At 42.3% G+C, this 25,506-nt stretch overlaps 2 protein-coding genes and 1 pseudogene across 3 annotated transcripts in view; 1 reads left to right on the top strand and 2 right to left on the bottom strand.

Annotated features, from left to right (window-relative positions):
• LOC311041037 (NACHT, LRR and PYD domains-containing protein 3-like) overlaps positions 1–11,002 on the top strand; it is a 33,531-nt pseudogene extending 22,529 nt beyond the window's left edge. The window contains exons 8-12 of the transcript XR_014602952.1: positions 33–1,837; positions 4,097–4,267; positions 6,445–6,594; positions 6,714–6,760; positions 10,467–11,002. The product of XR_014602952.1 is annotated as an NACHT, LRR and PYD domains-containing protein 3-like (transcript). The remainder of the gene's footprint in view (positions 1–32; positions 1,838–4,096; positions 4,268–6,444; positions 6,595–6,713; positions 6,761–10,466) is intronic.
• A 4,060-nt stretch (positions 11,003–15,062) lies between these two features.
• Positions 15,063–16,835, bottom strand: LOC311041036 (putative nuclease HARBI1; the record flags this gene model as incomplete). Its single annotated transcript, XM_084051473.1, has 4 exons — positions 15,063–15,173; positions 15,561–15,796; positions 15,905–16,039; positions 16,127–16,835. 3 exons carry the CDS (start codon positions 16,833–16,835, stop codon positions 15,564–15,566), a joined length of 1,077 nt encoding a protein of 358 aa, XP_083907599.1. The 3' UTR covers positions 15,063–15,173; positions 15,561–15,563.
• Positions 16,836–21,833: 4,998 nt separating this feature from the next.
• The window catches only part of LOC311041159 (coagulation factor VII-like), a 5,750-nt gene continuing 2,077 nt past the window's right edge, over positions 21,834–25,506 (bottom strand). The window contains exons 2-4 of the mRNA XM_084051682.1: positions 24,760–24,898; positions 23,378–23,680; positions 21,834–22,356 (exon numbers count right to left, since the gene is read on the bottom strand). Coding sequence (XP_083907808.1) covers positions 21,896–22,356; positions 23,378–23,680; positions 24,760–24,898 — 903 coding nt within the window. The 3' untranslated portion in view covers positions 21,834–21,895. The remainder of the gene's footprint in view (positions 22,357–23,377; positions 23,681–24,759; positions 24,899–25,506) is intronic.

Raw genomic sequence — 25,506 nt, 5'->3', positions numbered from 1 at the left:
ACTTATTGATGTCCTGTTCTTTGGTCATTTAGAAACTCCTGATCCTGTGTGTCAACAACAACTCAAGTCTAACCTGAAGGAGAAGTTTCAGTGTTTGCTGGATTGGATCAGAAATAAAGGGGAAAAAACTCTTCTGGTTAAGATCTACACAGAGGTCTACATCACAGAGGGAGGGGGTGGAGAGGTCAATCTGCAACATGAAGTCAGACAGATTGAAGCAACATCCAGGAAACCAGCCAGAACAATCAAATTAGAAGACATCTTTAAACCTGGACAAGATCAACCAATCAGAACAGTGATGACAAAGGGAGTGGCTGGCATTGGTAAAACAGTCTTAACTCAGAAATACACTCTGGACTGGGCAAAGGACAAAGCCAACCAGGATATCCACTTTGTGTTTCCATTCACTTTCCGAGAGCTGCATTTGATAATGAAGGAGAAGAAGAAGTACAGCTTGGTGGAACTAATTCATCACTTTTTTGGTGAAATCAAGGAAGCAGGAATCTCCAGCTTCAACAGTTCCAAAGTTCCTGAAAGAGACCTGGACTGATGAAACGCAGCCAACCTCAGTGGACGTGTTGTTGACAAACCTCATCAGTGGACACCTGCTTCCCTCTGCTCGCATCTGGATAACAACACGACCTGCAGCAGCCTCTCAGATCCCTACAGATTATGTTGACAGGGTGACAGAAGTGAGAGGGTTCACTGACCCCCAGAAGGAGGAGTACTTCATGAGGAGATTCAGTGAGGAGAACCAGATAGATATGAGAAACAAAGTCATCTCACATATCCAGACATCACGAAGCGTTCACATCATGTGTTACATCCCAGTCTTCTGTTCGATCATTGCTTCAGTTCTGGAGGACTTGTTGAAAACAGAGGAGAAAGGAGCGCTGCCAACCACGCTGACTAATATGTACCTGCACTTCATGCTGGTTCAGTCCAAACAGACCAATGAGAGAGCTCAGACACATGCTGCCAGGAATCCAAATCATGCCATTCGGTGTCTGTCAAAATTGGCTTATAAACAGCTAAAGAAAGACAACCTGATCTTCTATGAAGAAGACCTGATAGAGTGTGGCATCACAGATGCAGCTGATTACTCAGGAGTGTTCACACAGATGTTTAAAAAGGTGAAGCTTGGCCATCACACGGAGGAGGCATTCTGCTTTGTCCATCTGAGTGTTCAGGAGTTTCTGGCTGCTGTTCATGTCTTTGTCTCATTCCTCGACACTGGTGTCAACCTACTGTCAACCTCCAAGTCATCCAAGCTATTTAGATGCAAATCTAATATCAAACACATTTACCAGAGTGCCGTAGACATGGCCTTACAGAGTTCAAATGGACACTGGGACTTGTTCCTGCGTTTCCTAGTGGGCCTCTCTTTGGAGACCAATCAGAAGCTCTTACAAAGACTATTGGAAGAGACAGGAAGCATGGCACAGACCAATCAGGAAACAGCCAAGGTCAATGAGAATCCATCTCCAGAGAGCATAAATCTGTTGAAAAAGACAGGAAGTAGCTCACAAACCAATAAGAAAACAGTCAAGTACATCAAGAAGAAGATCAGGGAGAATCCCTCTCCAGAGAGAAGCATCAATCTGTTCCACTGTCTGAATGAGATGAATGATCATTCTCTAGAGGAGGAGATCCAACATTACCTGAGTTCAGGAAGTCTCTCCACAGAGAAACTCTCTCCTGCTCAGTGGTCAGCTCTGGTCTTCATATTGCTGTCATCAGGAAAGGATCTGGATGTGTTTGACCTGAAGAAATACCAAGCTTCAGAGGAGGCTCTTCTGGGGCTGCTGCCGCTGGTCAGAGTCTGCAAAAAAGCTCTGTAAGTGAACCTATAGTTGTATACATTTAATATTATGTCTTTGTTCTGTTAAAGGAACAGAAATAAATGCATTTAACAAAGTCCTTTATACCTTATAGATCTGCTATTTTAGCTATTTTTGAAAAAGTTTTTGATTTTTTTGAAATGTTGCCAGTTCAGCCGAAAGTCTTTGTTTATTCACAAAATGTGGGGGCAGGGGGTGCGGCGGAAAATGTACAAAAATCCTTCCCAGTCCGGGGAAGCAGAAGCAAAAGAAGCAAAAGATGATAAGAACATGAAAAGACTAAAGCCCATTCCAGACCAAAGATTTGCAATGGAACCACCTGCACCAGAATCCTACAACTGGGGTTTGTAACTGGACAGTCCACACCTAGGCGCCGAAGAGCGACCGATTGCCGTCTCCACAGCAATAATTAGCCTAGGTTGATAAACAACAGACCTGGCCTCTCGGTGACTTTGTTGGAGTAGCTCTTTAAACGGGTGTCATATAAACATGATCATTCTTGATTAACAGGTCTTCTTTCTCCTCCATCCGAAACTCTTTGTTTGTTTGTTTGTTTACATCTGTGTGCGTGAGTGTCCCCAGAGACGGCTGTACACACTTGGATTGGTTAAACATGTCATAGCTTCTGAAACGTTATGTTTGCGATTGAACAAGTAGAACCATTTTGACGGCATGTGTTGACCTGCAACGGGTCAAGTCAGACCGCTGCAACAGTCTCTTAAATGTGCAGAGGCATGGATCATCAATCAACATCAAACCTTTATTTATTCTCGAAAGAAGTTGAGGTTACCCTCATTTACAACATCATTGAGACAATACATCACAAAATAGTACTTTTTCAAAAGGAAAATAATAACAACAACAATAATAATAACAGTACTACAAGTTTAAAGGCAGTTGCAAACAGTTGCAGGTAAGTCAGCAATCAAAGATTTAAAAGTTCCATATGTTATGGGAGAATCTATTTTGAATTTAAGCTGTAGCTCATTCCACGTGTTTGCAGCATTAAAGCAAAAGGCTGTTTTCCCTAGTTCAGTGTTCATTGTGGGGATTTTTAGCGTGAGCCAGTCACTAGAGCGTGTTCCATATGTTACAGGTTTCCAGTCCAGCAACGATTTAAGATATAGTGGTAAAGTCCCATCGATTGTCTTAAAAATAAACAGGTACCAATGTTTGTTTCGTCTGTCGTTCAAAGAAGGCCAACCTACTCTGTCATACAGGATACAGTGGTGGGTCATGTATGGGGCACCTGATACAAAGCGCAGAGCAGAATGGTAAACTGTATCAAGGGGTTTGAGGACAGAAGGGGATGCCTTTCCATATATAACGTCTCCATAGTCCAATACAGAAAGAAAGACGGCTTCAATAACCCTTTTCCTACAAGCCATTGGGAAACTGGCACTGTTCCTATAGAAAAAGCCAATCTTTTGCCTTAGCTTACAGGCAAGGTTATCTACATGGTGTTTAAATGTGAACTTATCATCAATCCATATTCCGAGGTACTTGTATTCAGTAACCCTATCTATATTGCATCCACTTGAAGTAATAATACGTAAGGAATTAAAATCAATTTCTCTGGCTCTAGAGAATAGCATGAATTTTGTTTTTCCTGCGTTTAAAACAAGCTTCAGCTCTTGTAGTGAGTTCTGAAGTAAGTCAAAAGCCAGTTGCAGGTTTTCAGTTGCGAGCTGGACAGAGTCAGCAATACAGTAGATGATGGTGTCGTCTGCATAAAAGTGAGCCTTACAATTATTGAGGGATAAAGCAATATTATTTATGTATAGGGTAAATAAAACAGGGCCTAGAATCGATCCTTGCGGGACACCTTTAGACATGGGTAAAAACCCTGACTGGGCTTTCCCAGCTTTAACGCACTGAGATCTCCCAGTTAGATAACTGCTAAACCAGCTGGATCCCCCCACAGCAAATAGTCCTTCCTCTACTAACTCAATGCAAATATCAATATATGTGTGATTTGATCAATTATATAATTCTGACTTTGTGACCATGTTCCATGAAAATCTGCAAAGATGCAACAAATTGACAGAACGGGTGAAAACATAACCCCCATTCAATTGATTTTTATCATTACCATCTAAGTCATATGATATGAAAATCGTAAAAGTATGAGGAATACATTTTTTATTTTATTTATTAAGGTTATGTTTGTGATTTACAACTGGATATGTTTAATATATTCTGAGATGTTTCTTAGAAAAATACAAACATTGATTGAATCACTACTGTTTCTTCAGGCTGAGTGGCTGTAACCTCTCAGAGGGATGCTGTGAGGAGTTATCATCAGTTCTCAGCTCCAGCTCCAGTCTAATAGAACTGGATCTCAGCAACAATGATCTGCAGGATTCAGGAGTGGCAAAGCTCTCATCTGGACTCAAGGATCCACACTGTACACTGGAGACCCTCATGTAAGTATTCCTGAAGCTGTTCAACACATGATTATTTCAATTGTGAAGTAAACAGACATGGAGCTTAGCCTAATTGTCTCTGCCAGGCCGAAGGCGTGGCCGAGAATATGTTTTGCACCTTGTCTGTATGTGTCCGTCCGTCCATGTGTGTTTGTGTGCGTCCGTCTGCCAATGAGCATATAATCTCCGGCACCGTTGGCCCGATCAACGTGAAACTCGGTTGCCAGAGCAAAACTTCTGCCCCAAATGGTTCACATCGCCTTGTTATCACTCGCATGACGGAAGTAAGACCAATTACCACACAGACGGACTTCAGATCAAATTGACAGTTTTTCCTGCTATTCATTGGCCACTCTCTCCCCTCTAAGCTCCAGACAAAATAATAATACATAGGCTATAACTGGGAACGTGAATGTATAACTTGGAATTGTAACTGAGATCCTCAAATCTTTATGACAAAATCGTATAAAACAGCACGATCACTGTAGCGGTGAGCTTGAATTAGGCACAGGAACGGGGTTTAGGAAATGGTTCCGGTACATTACACTATTGAGTGAAAAATTAATGATTATGGATTAATGATTGTAATGGATAGCCTCATTTTTAGGCTATAATCATTCATATAGGCTATTAATGATTATAGCCTAAAAATGATTCACTGGTAGCAACAGAGTGAACAATATTTACTTAAGTTACACAGATTAACTTTTAAAAGTTAAATGTATGCCTGCTGTCTGTGCCAAAACGCGCACGAAACGGCTGGTCGCTGAAGCGAGAGATCCGCGGTTCATACATTCATATAGTCCATGACGCATCACCGCCACAAACAGACCTTCTACACAGGTCAAAACGGCAGTTCCGCATACGTCACAGACGATTACTTGGATTCATGAACACTGAACATTTTACTCTACTGCCTGCCTCCCCTGTCATCAGTGTTGCCAGATTGCGAGAGAAATAAGCAGCCGGGTCTATGGAAACAGAGAGAGAGAGAGAGAATTTAATTCATCCATTACGCAGGGAATAAACAACCGATTACAATAATTTCACATTTTCTATAATTAGTAACATGTTGGTGATACATGTTTGTGATCAAATATGGCAAATATGCCAGGTTCCTAGCTGATAGTGAAATGCAAATGATCTCATTAACTTGAACAATGGCGGTCTGGAGGTGTGAAGAGCTCTCTGGCTGGGGGAGAAAGGGTGAGAGTGGTCAAATTAGCCGTAAAATAATGTCAGGAAAAGTATGAGTATGGTATTTTCATATTGACAAAAACGTTTAAGATGAAAAAAAACAAACATTATTTGAATCGAATATTTAGTCATTATTATATATTACATTACATTACATTACATTACAGTGATTTAGCAGACGCTTTTATCCAAAGCGACTTAAAATAAGTGCATTCAACATAGGTAGGGAACTAAAGTACTAATTACCAGAAGCTAGGTGCATTCTCTTCTAAAACAAGCAACTAAGAGTATACCAAGCGCTAAGGTAAAAGTGCAATATATCAGCTACCTACTTTCTTAAACAGATGAGACAAATAGGAAAATCAAATGAGCAAGAGCTAAAACAAATAAGTGTATCAAATAAACAAGATCCAATAAAACAATAAAACAAGAGTTCGTACAACTTTTTTTCCAAACACAACAAAAATTAGTACACAATATTTTCACTCCCGAATAGTACTATAGTGACTTCATGGGACAAGATTTGACCAAACTGCAAACGTTTGGCATGGCGGGGTCCCCTTAACGTCATTTGACGTTGTCCTGATCACTTCCGCATTTCTGGAATGTGGAAGTGCCGTTTTCAAACCCAAGACATCTCCGCAAAAAAGCAGTTAAAACGACAGACGTGCACCGTCTAAGTCAGGGATGTCTATCTCATTTTGGGGTCCGGGCCACATTGGTCAAAAGGTGACTTGATGTGGGCCGTAACCAGTTGCGGACACGCATGTGCGCTCACACACATTCAGTTATACAGCATTGTTTTTCAGTCTGTTGTCTCAGTCACTGCCACCACGGGTGTGGTAATGTGTGTGGTTATTTATTGATTACCAAGCCACGTTTTCACTACTGTGTGTGTGTGTGTGTGTGTGTGTGTGTGTGTGTGTGTGTGTGTGTGTGTGTGTGTGTGTGTGTGTGTGTGTGTGTGTGTGTGTGTGTAGGTTGTCAGGCTGTATGGTCACAGAGAAAGGCTGTTCTTATCTGGTCTCAGCTCTGAAGTCCAACTCCCATCTAAAAGTGTTGGATTTGAACTACAATCATCTAGACTCAGCAGCAGAGCTACTGTGTACTCTACCACTGCAGACGCTCAGGTATGGTGAGACTTGCTGCCACTCACTTATTGTAAATACATATCAGTAATTGTTTTTTTATCACCAAAGACAATATGCAGGCCTGACTCTGTCTCCCCCCCCCCCCCCCCCACCCCCAGTGTCAACCATAGTGGAGAGAAGAGGCTGAAACCAGGTCTGAGGAAGTGTAAGTGATTATTCTGTTTTATTCATGAAATCAAAGCAGCACACATCCAGCTATGTAGATGAACAGCTCACAGCAGCATGTGACATTCACTCATTAATATCTTACTGTGAATTAAGATGATAACCATAAATATAATGTGTTGATAACTATGCAGTATCTTAGTTCATATAGACTAGGTCAGATTTGAAAAAAATCTTTACCCCGAAGGCAAATCAAATTTATGATATACATGTTGTCTAGAGATATCAACTCATTCACTGCCAGAAAAAAAAAACTTTGTCTCTAGCCGACACTGCCAGCGGTGTTTTCACTTAAAAATCATAGAATATTGTTCTTCTCAACGATTTACCCGCCGATCGCTTTAGGGGGAGCTCGTAGACTCAGAGAACGAGAGAAAAGCAGAGAACGCAGAGAACGAGAGATTTTTCCAAATCCTTTAACATGGAAGCGAATGGGCTGTTTTCTCTTTTTTAAATGACGTTAATTCCGGGTCTAGCTCTCTGGGCACTTGGAGCACAGAAAAGTAAAGTTATGGGGGCCAATAAAGCCCAGGGCTTCTACCCTCCATGCAGATCATGCTGGCTCCTATGCCCAAGATAGAAACTCGTGGGCGGACATAGGCAGTGAGGAGAGTTGGTCCTCGGTGGTTGTGTTTGTAAGACCTCCATGTCGTGTATGGCTGTGTGTCAGGCAGACAGAGATATCTCTATGTCAGACTGGCTCACAGGAGATCTGGTTGTTTCATATTTTTCTAAGACCAGTAATATTACCAGGGGTCCCCAACCAGTAACTGATCATTATGGCCCAGAGGGTCCTGGGCTTTTCCCCTCTCCAAAGTTAAAAAGCTCCAGACCAAAAACACAGAGTCTGAGCATCGAGTGTATGAGGAAAGCAATGCTTGTCTGTCAGATAGCAGCAGGGACATGGTCCATTATGGGCCTGGAGGTCAGCTAGAGTAGGATTATAATGGGGAGACTGGAGCCCAGGGCATCATGGGTTGTTTCCACTCTTGTTTTTAAAAAGCAAAAAAATTATAATACTTTTGCAACAAGCAAAGGTGAACCCTATCCCGGCCACACTCTACACCATCCCTGCCTAGACACCCATGGTAGATTTTGACATCTATGCAGTAAACCACACCCTCTCCAGGCCCATAAGGTCCACGTCTCTCCACTGTATCCACACTGAGGAGCCCATCTTCCTCACACACCTGATGGTCCAGCTTAGTTCCAGAGTCTGGAGCTTTTCAAATCCGTAGAGGGGAGAGGGGGACAGCCCAGGACTTCTAGCCCCCTCTTATCTCCACACCCACTCCCACCCAGACCCCGCTCTACCACCCCAGCCCCGCTGCACTCTCGCACAGACCCTTTTACTGACCTCCACACCAGCACCCACTCCTCACCTCTGAGGTACCAGGCCTCTAGGTGACTTTGACTCCTGAGGCATTTGACATTGTGGAGCAGTATCTCATAGTATTTGAGAAATTGAAATAAAAATTGAAAAAAAATTAAGCTCCTTTTGTTTTTTACACTAACCACTTGAACCCCAAGCATCCCTGTTCTGGGGGGAACATTCGCCGAAAATAGCCGATCTACAAGTTAACATAGATAAAATAGCTGATCTACAAGCTAACATAGATACAATAGCCGATCTACAAGCTAACATACTGTAGATAAAATAGCCGATCTACAAGCTAACATACTGTAGATAAAATAGCCGATCTAACAAGCTAACATACCGTAGATAAAATAGCTGATCTACAAGCTAACATACTGTAGATAAAATAGCCGATCTACGAGCTAACATAGATAAAATAGCCGATCTACAAGCTAACATAGATAAAATAGCCGATCTACAAGCTAACATAGATAAAATAGCCGATCTACAAGCTAACATAGATAAAAATAGCCGATCTACAAGCTAACATAGATAAAAATAGCCGATCTACAAGCTAACATACTGTAGATAAAATGGCGATCTACAAGCTAACATAGATACAATAGCTGATCGCCGATATAAAAGCTGACGACGCGTTGCAGGTCAGCTTGTAGATCTACTATTTTTGGTGAAGAAGTTTGGTGTAGAGGCAAAAAAAAAAACACCAAGTACATGTGAGCCAAATATCAAGTTTATTAAGTATTAGTTGGGGGGGGTCCTTGCTTCATCTCTCTCTCAGCTAAGGGTGGAAGAAGTACTCAGATATTTTACTAAAGTAAAAATAGCAATACTGCAACGTAGAAATACTCAGTTAGGGCGCGCTCGACCCGCACTTTTATTTTACCTCTGGGGCTGAATCTGCCAATGCTTTGTCAATGCAAATGCGTGTATTCCTGGTCTTGCGGATTTTTTCCAAGAATCCACGCATTTGCATTGACAAAGCATTGGCAGATTCAGCCCCAGAGGTAAAATAAAAGTGCGGTGGGAGCGCGCCCTCACGAGTAAAAGTCCGGAATTCAAAATGTACTTGAGTAAAAGTACAAAAGTATTGGCATGAAAATATAATTAAAGAACTACAAGCTATCTACAAGCTATTGTGAGCTTGTAGATCTGCTATTTTCAAAAGATTTGTATACGTTTTGAAAACTTGAAATAGGACATTCTGCATAATGAGTACTTTTACTTTTGTACTTGATACCAATACTTCTGTACTTTTACTCAAGTACATCACTTTAACAGTTACTCACTTTAACAGCTTTAAAGTATTTTTACTCACTTTAACAGCTGTAAAGTATTTCTACTCACTTTAACAGCTATAAAGTATTTCTACTCACTTTAAACTGTAAAGTATTTTTACTCACTCTAACAGCAGGAAAGTATTTTTGTACTCACTTTAACAGCTGCAAAGTATTTCTACTCACTTTAACAGCTGCAGAGTATTTATACTCACTTTAACAGCTGCAAAGTATTTCTACTCACTTTAACAGCTGTAAAGTGTTTTACTCACTTTAACAGCTGTAACGTGTTTTTACTCACTTTAAGAGCTGTAAAGTATTTCTACTCAATTTAACAGCTGTAAAGTATTTGCAGCTGTAAAGTATTTTTACTCACTTTAACAGCTGTAACGTATTTCTACTCACTTTAAACTTTAAAGTATTTGTATTCACTGTAACAGCTTTAAAGTATTTTTACTCACTTTAACAGCTGTAAAGTATTTTTACTCACTTAGATTACTTTTTACTACTAGTTACTTTTTAGTAACTTTTAAGTACTTTTACTCAAATTGTAGATCGGTCATTTAAGTTGTGTGTGTGTGTGTGTGTGTGTGTGTGTGTGTGTGTGTGTGTGTGTGTGTGTGTGTGTGTGTGTGTGTGTGTGTGTGTGTGTGTGTGTACGTGCGCTGAGCCAGCCTCTATGTGTATGTGTATGTGTATGTGTATGTGTGTGTGTGTGTGTGTGTGTGTGTGTGTGTGTGTGTGTGTGTGTGTGTGTGTGTGTGTGTGTGTGTGTGTGTGTACGTGCGCTGAGCCAGCCTCTATGTGTGTGTGTGTGTGTGTGTGTGTGTGTGTGTGTGTGTGTGTGTGTGTGTGTGTGTGTGTGTGTGTGTGTGTGTGTGTGTGTGTGTGTGTGTGTGTGTGTGTGTGTTTGCGTGCTTGTGTGTGCATGCATGTGTGCGTCACCTTCTTCTTATTCTTATTATTATTATGTATTGTATGAAGTTGTATATGATAGTAAACTGGTGTTGTATTGTATGTTGTTCTCTCATCAGATGTGTGTGAACTCACACTGGATACAAACACAGCATGCATAGTCTTCACTGTGTCTGAGAACAACAGGAAGGTGACATGTGATAGAGAGGTTCATCAGTATCCTGATCATCCAGACAGATTTGAGGACACGCTACAGGTGATGTGTAGAGAGAGTCTGACTGGACTCTGTTACTGGGAGGTAGAGTGGAGTAGAAGGGTTTTTATAGCAGTGACATACAGAGGAATCAACAGACAGGGTAATGACAGTGGGTTTGGAGACAATGACAAGTCCTGGTGTCTGAAATGTGATGGTTTTTGTAATAGCAGTTACACTGTGATTCACAATAATAATCAAACTGTCCTCCCTGTCCGTCCCTCCTCCTCCGGTAGAGTATCAGTGTATGTAGACTGGTCTGCTGGCACTGTGTCCTTCTACACAGTGACCTCTGACACACTGACACACCTGTACACCTTCCAGACCACATTCACTGAACCGCTCTATGCTGGGTTCAGGTGCTACGATCTGGACTCCTCAGTGTCTCTGTGTGAGATATAGGAGGAGGAGGGAGGATAGTAACAGGGTTAAGGCTGTAGGGGTGTGTGTGTGTGTGTGTGTGTGTGTGTGTGTGTGTGTGTGTGTGTGTGTGTGTGTGTGTGTGTGTGTGTGTGTGTGTGTGTGTGTGTGTGTGTGTGTGTGTGTGTGTGTGTGTGTGTGTGTGTGTGTGTGTGTGTGTGTGGATTAAAGTCACAGGGAGAAGTCGCGTGTGCGCACACACACACACACACACACACACACACACACACACACACACACACACACACACACACACACACACACACGGCAACCTTAGGCACAGAGGAGGGTGAGAGAGAGGTTTTTATCTTTTTCAAATATATTTCAAATATAAATATTGAACTTTTGACTCCACTACATTTCTATGAAGGGATTCTTGAGATCCAAACTTACAGAAATTAATTATGAATTAACCACTTAAGCTCTGTTTGAAAATAGCAGATCTACAAGTTCACAATGAATTGCACTTATGGTGCATTGTGAGCTTGTAGATCTGCTATTTTCACTATTTCTGAAAGGTTCTGTATTTAGATTTGTTTGTTTTTGTCTATGTTCTATATTTTAATAGAGCAATGCATTGATACAACATTTTTTACTTTTGAATACTTGAGTATTTACTTGAGTACAGAGTACAGAGATGTGGTTCAGGAGGTGGAGCGGCCGCTTGGGAAACAGAAGGTTGCTTGTTGAATCCTGGCTCCCCCAGTGTTAGTGTCAAAGTGTCCTTGAGCAAGACACTGAACCCCTGATTGCTCCCACTTAAGTTCAGTCCTCAAGTAACTGTCCACCACTGCTTGTATGAATACAATGTAATGATGATTCTATTTAGACTTTGTACATATGCTTTAGATGGGCTTCAGAGTGTGAAGATTGACCCGTATGTTTTGTTTTGCATTTGTTTAACATGTTTAACATCATAATCCATCCATAATGCATAGATTCAACAGTACATTTATTATGGGATGTTGTTGTTTTTTTAAACTCTGTCATAGAAAGTTTTGCTCTGATGTAAACCAGTCAGTTGAAACATGTTGATGTTTGAACTTTTGCTACAAATAAAGTCCTTTAACATCTACCATTCTCCTCCTGCTTTGTGACTGCTCACATCTTTATCTGTTTGCTTCTAATGACCATGATGTTTGTTTACACACATCACACACTGTGAGCTTGTAGATCTGATATTGTCACTAGTCTGGGGTCCAGGTAGACGGCTCATGTCTCTTTTGGGTGTGGAGCAAAAAGCTTTGGGAACCACTGTGTTAACCCATTAACTCTTTAACTGCCAGAGAATATACACAATCTACCCCCTTCCCTGCCATAGAATAACATTGCAAAAATAGGTAAAATGTGAATTTTGTCTCCGTTTATTTTTTAACATTGAAGTGAATGGAGCAGAAAATCTTCGAATCGCGTTATCTCCTGCTTCCTTTGTGATAAACAAAACATTTAAAAAGCAAACATTTTTTTTTCTTTTTTTCAAAAATCTCGTCCAATCTCGTCGACGGCTGGCTGAGCCATGCGGAGAAAAACGAAAAATCTTGTCAATGGCAGGAATAAGACCGGGAACGCTTCTGTGTCATTGTAAGATGTCTTTGGGCTATTCAAAAATAGCAGATCTACAAGCTCGTAGCGCGGCACCGAGTGCCGCGCTACAAGCTTGTGGATCTGCTATTTTGGAAAAATCGTGAAAATGTGTGCAAATCTTTGAATATATATATTTTTAAAGCAAATATTTGTCTATGTTGTTCCAGAGACCTCCAGAAGCAAAGAATTGAGTTACAAATGTTCACTTTAAAAATATATATATTCAAAGATGTGCACAAACGTTCAAGCTTTTTCAAAAATAGCAGATCTACAAGCTCATAGGGCGGCACTCGGTGCCGCGCTATGAGCTTGTAGATCTGCTATTTTTGAAAAGCCCAAAGTATAAAATAATGGTTCTAGTTCAAATCTAAAATGACACATAGATGCGTTCCCGGTCTTAAAGAGTTAAGGTGAAGACCCACCCTCTGAGGAAGCATCAGGACAGTGGTTCTCATGCTGTTTCATGTTCAAGGACCCCCACATTAATATGTGTGGTTCTCATGCTGTTTCATGTTCAAGGACCCCCACATTAATATGTGTGGTTCTCATGCTGTTTCATGTTCAAGGACCCCCACATTAATATGTGTGGTTCTCATGCTGTTTCATGTTCACTATGCTATGCTCCTCATTGACTTACATTGTACCTTAAAACAGCTCTCAAAGTCATTCTTTTAGTACAAAAACGAACGCAAACAAAGTTGATTCAGACAACAGAGAACATCACCAAACCCAGTACTGTTTTTTTTTTAAATAAAAATGTCAACTTCCTGTTGATTTTGCCATTTTTAATAAGTAGAAAACCCGGACTGGATCGGCGGATCCGGATCCAGATCTTCAAATAGTAAAATCAACAGGAAGTTGTCATTTTTATTAAAAAAACAAACAGTACTGGGTTTGGTGATGTTCTATATTGTCTGAATCATCTACGTTTGGGTTCATTTATGTGCTAAAAGAGTGACTTTGAGAGCTGTTTTACCGTACAATGTAAGTCAATGAGGAGCATATTTTGAATTATCAATTTCTAATCAATGGAGCAATTCTTTTTTATTTCTTGCCCACCTTTGGAGTTACATCATGGCAAGGTAACTACACAACCCAAACCTCTACCAAAGTGGTCTTACCCTTTAAAAGTGGTATAAAAACCACTCTAAAAAATAAGGTGTGGAACAAAATAACCGAAAATGTCAACAGCGTGGCATTGGACCATAGGACACCAGCAGAGGTTCTATTTCTATTTCAATATAAATGTTAACATTAAATAAATAAATACATGCCATGCCATATCCTATAGCCTACAATATTTATATAATAATCCAAAATAATAATATAAAAGCGATAATTTGGTCTATAACGTTCAGGTCAAGAAGAAATGGAGCGATTTAAAAATGAATACGAAAAAGCGGGTGGCAGCGCTGAGGAAGAGTCAGCTGCTAACCGGTGGAGGTCAAGTAAGTTGATATGACATTGTTTACTTGAGACAAAGCAACAGGTTGATTAAACGCTATTCTTATTTTTCTTAAATTATTTGTAACTGTAATTGTATTCCTGCTCTGTAAAGCACTTTGAGCTGCATGTCATGAAAGCTGCTATACAAATAAAGTTTATTATTATTATTATAGCCTATATATATATATATATATATATATATATATATATATATATATATATATATATATATATATATATATATATATATATATATATATATATATATATAGATCGGGAGCTTATTTCCATTCTGATCCTCTGACCAGACTGATCCGGAGTTAAAACTCAGTGAGGTGGAGGAGAGGATCGCCTGGACGTGCCAGGGGGTGACACTGCCGACGGTGGTGGTAAGTTCATAGCCTATGATGATACCAGTATAGCTTATCATTGGACCATATATATATAAATGAGTACACCGTTCACACATTTACATTTTTTATATTTTTTATTCATTGTAGAATAATTTGATGATGATGATGATGATGATGATGATGATGATAATAATAATGATGATGATGACAACGACCAGCGCCTTAGGGCTGATCGGGTCTTTAAAGACAGAAATGTCCTCTTGGCAGAGGATGACGCATGGCTGATGAGTCGGTGATGAGTGCCCGATTAGATCCTCTGCTAATGAGGGGTAAACAATTTGTCATTTCAGAACCTTCATGTTCCAGCACCCAAATTCGCCAAAGCTGTGGTGGCGCAACGGGGGGCAGCCGTTGTGGTGGAGGAGGAACCAGCTGGCAACAGTGGAGCGGGAGGGGGTGCATGCGGTGGGAGAGCGCGCGCGTCCTCCCTCCCCACTGCTGCAGCAGTGGCACCAGCCAGCAGTGGAGGGGCACGCGGTGAGAGAGCGGGCCCGTCCTCCACTGCACCAGCAGCAGCAGTAGTAGTGGAACCGGTCAGCAGTGGAGAGGGAGGGGGGGCGCGCGGTGAGAGAACGCGCCCGTCCTCCCTCCCCACTGCTGCAGCAGCAGCGGCGGCACCAGCCAGCAGTGGAGGGGGGGCACGCGGTGAGAGAGCGGGCCCGTCCTCTGTCCCTGCTGCCGAACGGGCCCAGGTGGTGACAGCTGCAGTCCTGGAACGACAGGACGGCATCATAGAAGCATTAAGGGACATCAACCAATCCATAAAAAATCTGCAGGAGAGTGTAGAGAGTGTACACACAGCCTGATGATTCCCAGCGGTGAATAAAAACACAATTGTGAGTGAAACTTGTGCAAAGCGTCTTAATTATTCTTGAGCTGTTTTTTCTGTGCCTTGATTTGACCTAGTTTTTACATTGAACATAGCCTATAGGGTCCCATGTAGCCTATAGTTGTTTCGTTGCCTTTGCTGTTTTATGCCAATGTTTTAAAACCCTGGATGGAGCACTTTGAGGTTTGCCAACAAATGTCAAGTGCATTCTAAATCAAATGTATTATTATTGAATAGCGTATCTCGGCCTAACGGTCATAATACTTACATTTTAAAAACGCCTAATGAGGCCCTCCCGCCTCTGTGCAGCCCTCGGGTAGGGATTTTCAGGGGGGGGGGGGTCAATGGGCATGGGGTCGTCCATCATCAGCTGGTCCTCCTCCAGGGGCACGCCGTTGGCTTGCGCAATATTGTGCAGCACCGCACATGCCAGCACAATATTGCATGCCTTGATTGGTGTGTATAACAGCGTGCCCCCAGTTTGGCCGAGACAAAGCCATCTGTCTTTGTGACACAAGCAGACGTGGATTAAACGTAAATATTTGATCAAAAATAAAACATTATGGCAGAAAATAAAGAGCTACACATGTAACTACAATATGGGCATCCCACCTTTAAACAGCCCAATGCACCGCTCCACAGTCCGGCGGGTGAGGATGTGCGCTCGGTTAAACCGGCGCTCCTGTGGCGTTTCTGGTTCGGCCATTGGGGTTACCAAGTATTCAGACATGGCATAACCCTTGTCCCCTAGAACAGGAGTCCCACCGAAATGTTAGTAATTGGAATACATGCAAATGAATGTATTTCATATTTAAAACACAGCCTACTACTCACCTAGGAGATGGCCCTGACCGCGCAATGCGCCAGCCTCCAGCTGCATACCGATGGTACTATTCTGGAAGATGAAGGAGTCATGGGACCCCCCTGGCCACCGGGCTACCACATTGAGCAGGGAAAGGTTGGCATCACAAATTCCCTGCACATTGATGGAATGATAATTTTTGCGATTGATGTACGCGTAATCATTAACCGATGGTGGCTTAATACGCACATGTGTACAATCAATCGCGCCCACCACATTAGGAAACCCAGCAATCTCATAAAATTCTCTCTTAATCACGGTTTGCTGGTGGTCCTCAAATGGAAAGTGAACATACTCCTCTGTGAGGGACTTGATGGTCTCCAGCACTGAGGGCATCATTCGACTCATGGTGGGCTGTGAGATGCCAGACCTATCCCCGATCTCGCGCTGGAAGGCCCCGGTGGCCAAACACCCCAATGTGGACAGAACCTGGACAGGGACTGAAATGGCGCGTGAGCGCCTTGTCTCCCTCCTTAGCAGAGGATCTAATCGGGCACAGAGTTCAATTAAAACATGCCTTGGTAGACGGAACCGACTCATCAGCCATGCGTCATCCTCTGCCAAGAGGTCATTTCTGTCTTTAAAGACACGATCAGCCCTAAGGCGCTGGTCGTTGTCATCATCATCATTATTATCATCATCATACAAATGTACTTCCTCTAGAAGAGCCAGGTCTGCCATTGTTGAGATCTGATAACTGTCAAAGCTGGTTTAAATAGGTGGCTGAATCTGTATTCATGTTTGTCATTGGTCGTTTCTGATTATTGCACCTGTTGTAAAAAAAAAAAAAAAGGGAGATGGTCTACCGACTAACGAAATAAAAGAAAACTGAACTCATAGGCGGAGTTTCACATTAGTCCTGGGGGGGGCACATGCACGGGACACATGCACACGTGCACAGCGCGCGTGCATGGGTCCCTCCCGCGCGCGCGCGATTTTTTTCGGGTTTACCGTGGATAAAGTTACTTTTTTTGTTACTTTATTGCGGTTTTAGGGTTAGGGTTGTTAGGGTTATTTAATTCTTTTGGGGGTTGCCAGCCCCCCAAACTCCTGGAATGCATAGAAAAAAAGAATATTGAAAAAAAAAAAAAACACCCCCGGCCACCAGGGGGGGCAATGCCCCCCCTGCCCCCCCATAAAATCCGCCTATGACTGAACTTGCAAAAAACATGTTCGTTAACTGAAAGAAATACAAACTATTAATTGCAAAAAAAAACATTTTATAACTGAAATAAATACAAACTATAATAATTGCAAAAAAATATGAAACAGTGAATTAATTTATCTGTAACTGAATATATTTTTAAATGCTATCTTTTCTTGGGTTTTTCTTAAACAATAATTACTCAATCCTGCACCTGACTTATTTGTTTATTTTGTGCAAATAAATAAACAAATAAGTCAGGTCAGGTGTACGCCCATTATTAGCATTATAACTAATACAACTCTGCTATAGAAGCTAATTAAAACGAACTGAATTAGAACGAAAACAATGCAGAACAAACTAAAACTAAAATGAATAATAATAATTTTAACGAAAATGTTTTCGTTTACATTTGATTATTTATTCAGCTATATATTTTTGAGTGAACACATATGTTGAGATGCCTGTCAGACGGTGAGACAATGCTGCTCCACAGGTCTAGGATGGAAAAACGGGCGCAGCCAACGTCAACAACTGGTCTCGACCTGACGTGAGATTTCAGCGTACCGTAGGATAAAGCCCACGTCAGGATATATTGATAAATGCCGAAAGGTGCGGTGATCTCGCCGTACGCCCATTATTTGGGCTGCACCGCGTTGATAAATGAGGGCCAAAGTGTCCAGACGGGGATTTGAACCCAGGTTTACACATGAATCATTGTTGGGAGTCTCAGCCATAGCTGAGTTTTTAGAGAGCCCGCCTGGGGAGCCAGAGGCCCCTGGTTGTCCCAGGTTCCATTCCAGGCCAGCCATGTGTCAAAGTGTCCCTGAGCAAGACTCTGAACCCCTAACTGCTCCCCCAGCGCCCCCCCCACTGCTCCTGTTACTGAGGATGCTTAAATGCACATTCCTCATTTCACTGTATATGCAAATATACACTGACATATACCACACAGGAGTGTGGACTATATTATTATTATTATTATTATTATTATTATTATTATTAAAAGAAAAAATATATATTGTGATACAAAATGCCTAAATAAAGCAATAGATATGAGAATACATACTGTAATGAAATTGAAATGAAAAAGGTTGAGAATCACTGGGTTAAACTGTAGAATATAGTTAAAGGGATATTTCACTTTAAATACAAATTGATATGTGTGTGTAAATTGTCTCTTTAACAAGAAAAAATGCAGTGCAAATAGGACTTGGTTTAGAATAGCCTAAATTGTCTGTATGGTGTTATGGACACCTCATAGAAATTACACTATTTAAAGTATAATTACTGCTATAGTAGGCTTCTACAGTACAGTATATTGTTTCAATTCAAGTAGACTAGTAGGTAAACAACAACCAATAGTTGCTCGACCCTGCCACCTACTGTCCACCTACTGTATTATACAGTGGGGAAAAAATAATGCTAAACTCCACCCTCCAAGGCAAAACCCCAGAGGGGTGTGGTTTCAGATAGGTACCTGATGGGTACCTATCTGGTGGGTACCCATCGTGAGGATCTCAACTGGCTACCACTGTAGGGAATGAAACTACTAATCACCAGAAGTCTGAAGTGAATTTTCTGCAAAAACAAGCAACTAAGAATATACCTAGCGCTAAGGTAAAAGTGCAATATATCAGCTACCTACTTTCTTAAACAGATGAGACAAAATAGCCAAATCAAATGAGCAAGAGCTAAAACAAATAAGTGTATCAAATAAACAAGATCCAATAAAACAATACAACAATAAAACAAGAGTTCGTACAACTAGTTAACAACAAGTAGGCCAGGCAGAGAGGAAGGATAGTGATTCCTGAAGAGGTGGGTTTTCAGCCTGCGGCGAAAGATGAACAGTGACTCTGCTGTCCTGACATCAGTGGGAAGTTCATTCCACCACTGCGGGGCCAGAACAGAAAAAAACTTGTGACCGTGTAGATCGGCCAGAAGGACCCTTGAGTGACGAGTCAACCAGTCGCCCCGAGGCGGCAGACCGAAGTGGTCGGGCAGGGGTGTAGGCATCGACCATCGCCCGGAGGTATAAGAAGGAGCTGATCCTTTCACTGCCCTATATAATAGGCTAGCACCAGCGTTTTAAACTGGATGCGAGCCGCTACGGGGAGCCAGTGTAGAGAACAGTGTAGAGAACATGTACAAGAGCCACGTAAAATGTCAGCGAATATCCTTCCTGGTTTTGAACCCAGAACATTCTGTCAGTAAGTCCCATATCTTAACCACTACACCACTGTGTTTCATACTGAGCCTGTTATTTTGCGTGGTCTTCACTGAAACATTAGGTAGGTAACATAAGAGCCAGGTAAAACTTGGAAAAATGTCCTTGCTCGGTTGGAACTAAGAACCTTCTGCTCATGAGGCCTGTATCTTACCAACTGCACCACCATGATTGATAATTTGTTTATTTTCTTGCGCTCTCTCCAGTTAAATATTCTGTCTCTATGTGTGTAATAAACTTGTGGTGTGATACTGCCTGCTGTCGTCTTGTCCTGCGACTCAGCTGAAACCACGCTCAGTTAGAGGGAGACTCATAAGGACCACATGGTTGGTCAACTGAATTCACCCATGAAGTGCAGGGGTCATCAATATGTCCGTACATGGACACATGTGTCCGTGGCAAAGACTTGGTCTCGTCCGTGGCTGATTTACACACCATTATAATGTTCTTATTTTGATCACAAGACCCAATTACTGAATGTCTCCAGGTTTTCTTCAGCAGAATATGTATGACTCTATAAAGAATACATCACATGCATGCACCTGGGATGTATCATCAGTGTTGTAGCCTGAGGTCATAGGGTGTTTCGGGTCTCGCAACAACATACACCCTCGCCCAGGTGACCCAGCCGGGGTTGATCAAGCCCCAACTTACATCCCAGGTAGCTACCCACGGTCAGTCCTATAGGGAAAGACAGGGCCACTCAGTCCGCTTCTCCGGAAGTACTTTGCCTGAACACGGGGAGGCTCTGATTTACTATGACACTATATATATGACACATTAGGAGTCCTACTAGTGGCTCTCAAATGTTTTATTTGCAAGGACCACCATAACTCTGAGAGTGTACAGAGTTACAGACCTGTTATATGGTCATTCAGGGCTAGCTATGTGTTTCTGGTAATATTGTTGTCCACTCATTTTGTATGTCCGTGGCAAAAATGTAATGTTGTAATGCTGTGTTGTGTCCACCACAACACAGCATAGTGACCCCTGATGAAGTGCATTTTAGCAGTGGTGGACAAACTAAAGTATAAGTTACAAAGTACATTTTGTTTTTAATATCGATGCATTGCGGTTGTGAAATTCAGAACAATGTAAAAGAAAAATGTTCCAAAAATAGTGAAAATAGCCGGTCTATGAGTTCACAACGCGATGAGCTGGGAGCTTGTAGATCGGCTATTTTCTGCTATTTTTCTGAGATTTTCTAATATCACCCCTTACTAATCCATATTACAATAAAAAACTAAAAGACTCAAATAAACTCTTTCAAAATAAGTAAAAACAAAAGTAAAAGCTCTTGGTAGGAACTTTTTAGAAACATATGTTTTACATGAACTACTTGAGCCCTACAGTAGCATGAATATTCTGGGGGGAACATTCACTGAAAACGATCATAATTCTATAGAATATAATTTACATTTTTGGCGAAGAGGTTTGGTGTAGAGGAAAAAAACAAGTCTATAACAACATAAAAAACTAACATTAATGTACACAACACTGATGATAGTCCCGTCAAACAAGTCTATGCAACTATCTATGAAATGAATGGGGAAAAGGTTTAATATGAATACATTTAATATTATGTACTGCTTAATCTACCTCTCTGATAAGGGGTTCTTGGCCTGAGAAAAGCAATAAAGACCCCTGGTGCAAGGGTTCCCAAACCCCCCAAATAATCATCTTTGAAGTGGGGACCCCCCAACCTGACAAGCACTTGGAATTGTAGGCATTACGTTTAGTTTGACTCGGTTCCACAGATAAATATCGTGAAAATAGCCGATCTACAAGCTCACATTGTGAGCTTGTAGATCGGCTATTTTCACAATATTTGCCTCTTTCTTGAGTAATATTTTACAATTTGGCCAATTTGGTATTAAATAAGGTGTTAAAAGTCATCAAATGATAACTTTATAAATGTGCAGAGACCCTGTATACACTTATACTGTGTTGGTTTGTTTACTGTTGAGAGAGAAAACAACGTTGCACATTAAAGCTAATCATCTGTAGCCTGGCATCCAGACGGCTTCACTACGTTTGGTGGATTTTTTTTTCTCACGTTGCTACACAGCCTGGAAAGCCTCCTATCTCCTCGCACGAACGGGAAAAAACGGCTTCTGATTGGTCTGTATGGGGGGGGGGGGGGGGGGGGGGGGGGACCAGGGTTGTCCAATGTAAAACTCGAGTCACTTCCTGACTTGCCTACGTAATTGCCTAATGGCCAGACTGTGTAGCGAAGTGAGAAAGAGAATCCACCGAACGTAGCGAAGCAGTCTGGATCCCAGGCCAAATCCTCTGGGAACCACCCAAACAATTATTTGGGGACCCCCTCTAGGTGGGGTTCTGACCCCCAGTTTGGGAAGCCCTGCTCTAGCGTTCAGCGGGGTACTGGTTCTGCTGTTCCGTCATGTCGGCCTCCTCCACCAGCTCCAGCCTCTGTCTGATCCAGGCCAGGTAGCGAGACAGTTTGGTGAACACCGGGACTTCCTGTCCTGAACGTCCACCGTGTCCGCCTGCACCGCAGCCACCAGGGGGCGCCGCCGCCGTCGCCACCGGAGGAGCAGACAGCAGCAGTCCCGTCAGAAACACGGTCCCTTGCTCCTCCGTCGCCATCGGCGTCCCGGGGGGGAACAGCGGGCCGCACGGCGGCTCGCTCTGGCCCGACGTGGCTTTCGCCGCGCTCGTCGCGTTCTTCGCCGTCGCGTTGGCGCCGCCCTCTTGTCTCTCGGTTCCGTCCTGGACCTTGGGAAACCGCTCGACGTTAGAGGGGGCCTGCGGCCCGTGGCTCCGCCCACCGTCTGGTCTTCCGGGTCCCATGTCGTTATAGTTCACTACGGTAACCAAAACATGACAATTACAATAGGAAAAGAAAAAAAGGTTTATCAGCTCGAGACAGTGCCCCCTATCCCCTATCCCTGTCACACTGTGAGAGGAGTCTTAGTGACAGGGCCTGACGCAGTGGCGTTCCCAGGAATTACATTTAGGGCAGGCAAGATTTTTTTTTCTACCCCCCCCCCCCACAAGTTAACAACACTACACTGACTACAAAACTGAAAACACATGAACCACTTTAAACCTATTTTAAACATCGGGTCAGTGGTGGCCTAAAGGTTAGAGGAGCGCCCTCGTTGCCGGAAGGTTGCCGGTTCGAATCCCCAGACCGGCAGTAAAAATCTGGGTGAATGTTCACCACTTCCCCAACACCACTGAAGTGCCCTTGAGCAAGGCACTGAACCCCAACTGCTCCAGTGGAGCTGCGTAGTGGCCAACAGTATAACACTGTGGTTGTACTAGTCAGCTCCCAGGTTTTAATGTGTCTGTCTGTCTGTGTGTTTCTATGTGCAGGGCGTTGCTGAAAATGATCACTTGTGCTCAGCTACTACCCTGCGTAAAAAAAATAAAATAAAAAATAGGCTATTTTCAAATATTTAGTACTTTTACTTTTGGTACTTTAAGTACATTTTGATGCCAATACTTTTGTACTTTTACTCAAGTAAATTTTTAATTCTGGACTTTTACTATTTTTAAATTGCAGTATTGGTACTTTTACTTAAGTAAATAATTTGAGTACTTTTTCCACCACTGCATTTGCATCACTATAGGCGACGTCGCTCTGCTGAATGGATACGGTAGTGATTGGCTGCCCGCCCGCGTGAATGGACGAGGAGGTCCGACGGCCACTATTCTCTTTGGATTTTTTTCACTGCCTGTTTTTCAGTCTTTTACTTTATTTTATAGGGGAGGCTAGATTTTAGTTGGGCAGGCGGCCGCCTGCCCTGCCTCTATGGTAGGTACGCCACTGAACGGCCCTGTGACAGTCCTGACTGAGTCTGGCTCAGAAGGAGAACTCACCTAGACCGGTCCGCCTCATGCAGAACATCTTGTTGGTGATTGTATGAGAGACGTTGGGCTGAGCGCGGCATTGGCTCAGCGGCATGTACGTCAGCCGCTCCGGACTCTGCCCGGTAAGCCCCGCCCTCCCGGGACGCATCAGCACGTTCTCGCTGAAGTCCTTGGTGGGCAGGCAGAGGGGGAAGAGGGCGTGGCCTAACACCAACGGCCGGGCCAATTCGAGGAGGACCAGGTCGTCGTCATGGCGACCCTGTTGGTAGCGGCTGTGGACGTAGAAGGCGCGCACTGCCGTCACCTGATTGGCTGAGAGAGAAACGGAGACAGTGTGTTAGTTTGATCTGATTGGCTGAAGAGAGGACAATGCAGTGCAATGTCGTTATCGGTGGATTTGACCAATGCAAATAGTCTGTAATCGGATAACGGCCAAAATTCCATTATCGTGCATCCTTAGCAGTTAGATAGAACTAACCAGAGTGGATGCAGAGGTTGGATGGGTTGGATGTACAATTTAGGCATTTATCAGACGCTCTTAAACCAGAGCGATTTACAGCAAGCAAGATAAACACGAGGTAATACATCAAATGCATAGAGATAGTCATCTAGGACAGGGGTTCTCAAACTTTTTCATGTCAAGGACCCCCGAAATTATATGTATTTGGCCGCGGACCCCCATCTAAAAATATGTTGTTCCAGGGACCCCCATGAAGCAAAGATTTGAGTTACAAATGTTGGTTTTAAAAAAATATATATATTCAAAGATTTGCACAAATTTTCACGATTTTTCAAAAATAGCAGATCTACAAGCTCATAGCGCGGCACTCGGTGCCGCGCTATGAGCTTGTATATCTGCTATTTTTGAATGGGCAAAGTATAACAGGTCATAATTATTCTGATGCTATATTTACACATTTAGCTGGGTACCCCCTGGAACCCCCTCAAGTACCCCTGGGGGTCCCCGGACCCCACTTTGAGAACCAACGATCTAGGATCATACAGGTAAACCAAGAACCTATCATCAGTCTAACAGTAGAATATCGGAAAATCAACAATCTGTACATTGAAACCATACACACTATAGGATACCAGATCTACAAATGAACCTGCGGCTTCAACATTATTGAACACACAGTTCATTCTGATTCTGATTTGATTCTGATTCTGATTCTATCTAAATGACATTATAGCCTTTGCATAAGCCTGCAAGGTCGTCACGGCTAGGGCAAGTTCTACGATATAAGTGCTACGGGCTAAAGCAGAGTCTGAAGAGGTGAGGCTTCAGATTATGGCAGAAGATTAGGAGTGAGTCTACAGTTCATACTGCAGATAAAGGTTGGATGGGTTGGATGTACACGTTGGATGGGTGCGTGTGTGACAGAACTAACCAGATTGGACGTAGAGGTTGGATGGTTTAAGGGGCGGTCCCTTCCCCAGGAACAGACACTGGGCGGAGCTTAGGACAGAACGCCTGCCAAGCACCACCCCTCCACATAGCTCCTCCCCTCTGCTGTCCATCAGGGACACCTAGCAACACAAAACAAAGAACATTAAAAGTGCAGTAAGTGATTGTTGTTATTTTATTTTATTATTAGAGTGTATTTAACATTAAATAGCTCTATATTGTGATAGTAATCATTACTATAGAGTGTTTGTTCAGTAACAGTGTTGAATAGCTCTATATTGTGATAGTAATCATTGCTATAGAGTGTTTGTTCAGTAACAGTGTTAAATAGATCTATATTGTGATAGTAATCATTACTATAGAGTGTTTGTTCAGTAACAGTGTTGAATAGCTCTATATTGTGATAGTAATCATTGCTATAGAGTGTTTGTTCAGTAACAGTGTTAAATAGATCTATATTGTGATAGTAATCATTACTATAGAGTGTTTGTTCAGTAACAGTGTTAAATAGCTCTATATTGTGATAGTAATCATTGCTATAGAGTGCTTGTTCAGTAACAGTGTTGAATAGCTCTATATTGTGATAGTAATCATTGCTATAGAGTGTTTGTTCAGTAACAGTGTTAAATAGATCTATATTGTGATAGTAATCATTACTATAGAGTGTTTGTTCAGTAACAGTGTTAAATAGCTCTATATTGTGATAGTAATCATTGCTATAGAGTGCTTG

The sequence above is a fragment of the Gymnoscopelus microlampas genome (genome assembly GCF_963454915.1).
Source record: "Gymnoscopelus microlampas genome assembly, chromosome: 24".
Classification (NCBI taxonomy): domain Eukaryota; kingdom Metazoa; phylum Chordata; class Actinopteri; order Myctophiformes; family Myctophidae; genus Gymnoscopelus; species Gymnoscopelus microlampas.
Note: the sequence above shows the minus strand (reverse complement) of the source record. Positions and strands in the feature narration are given on the sequence as shown.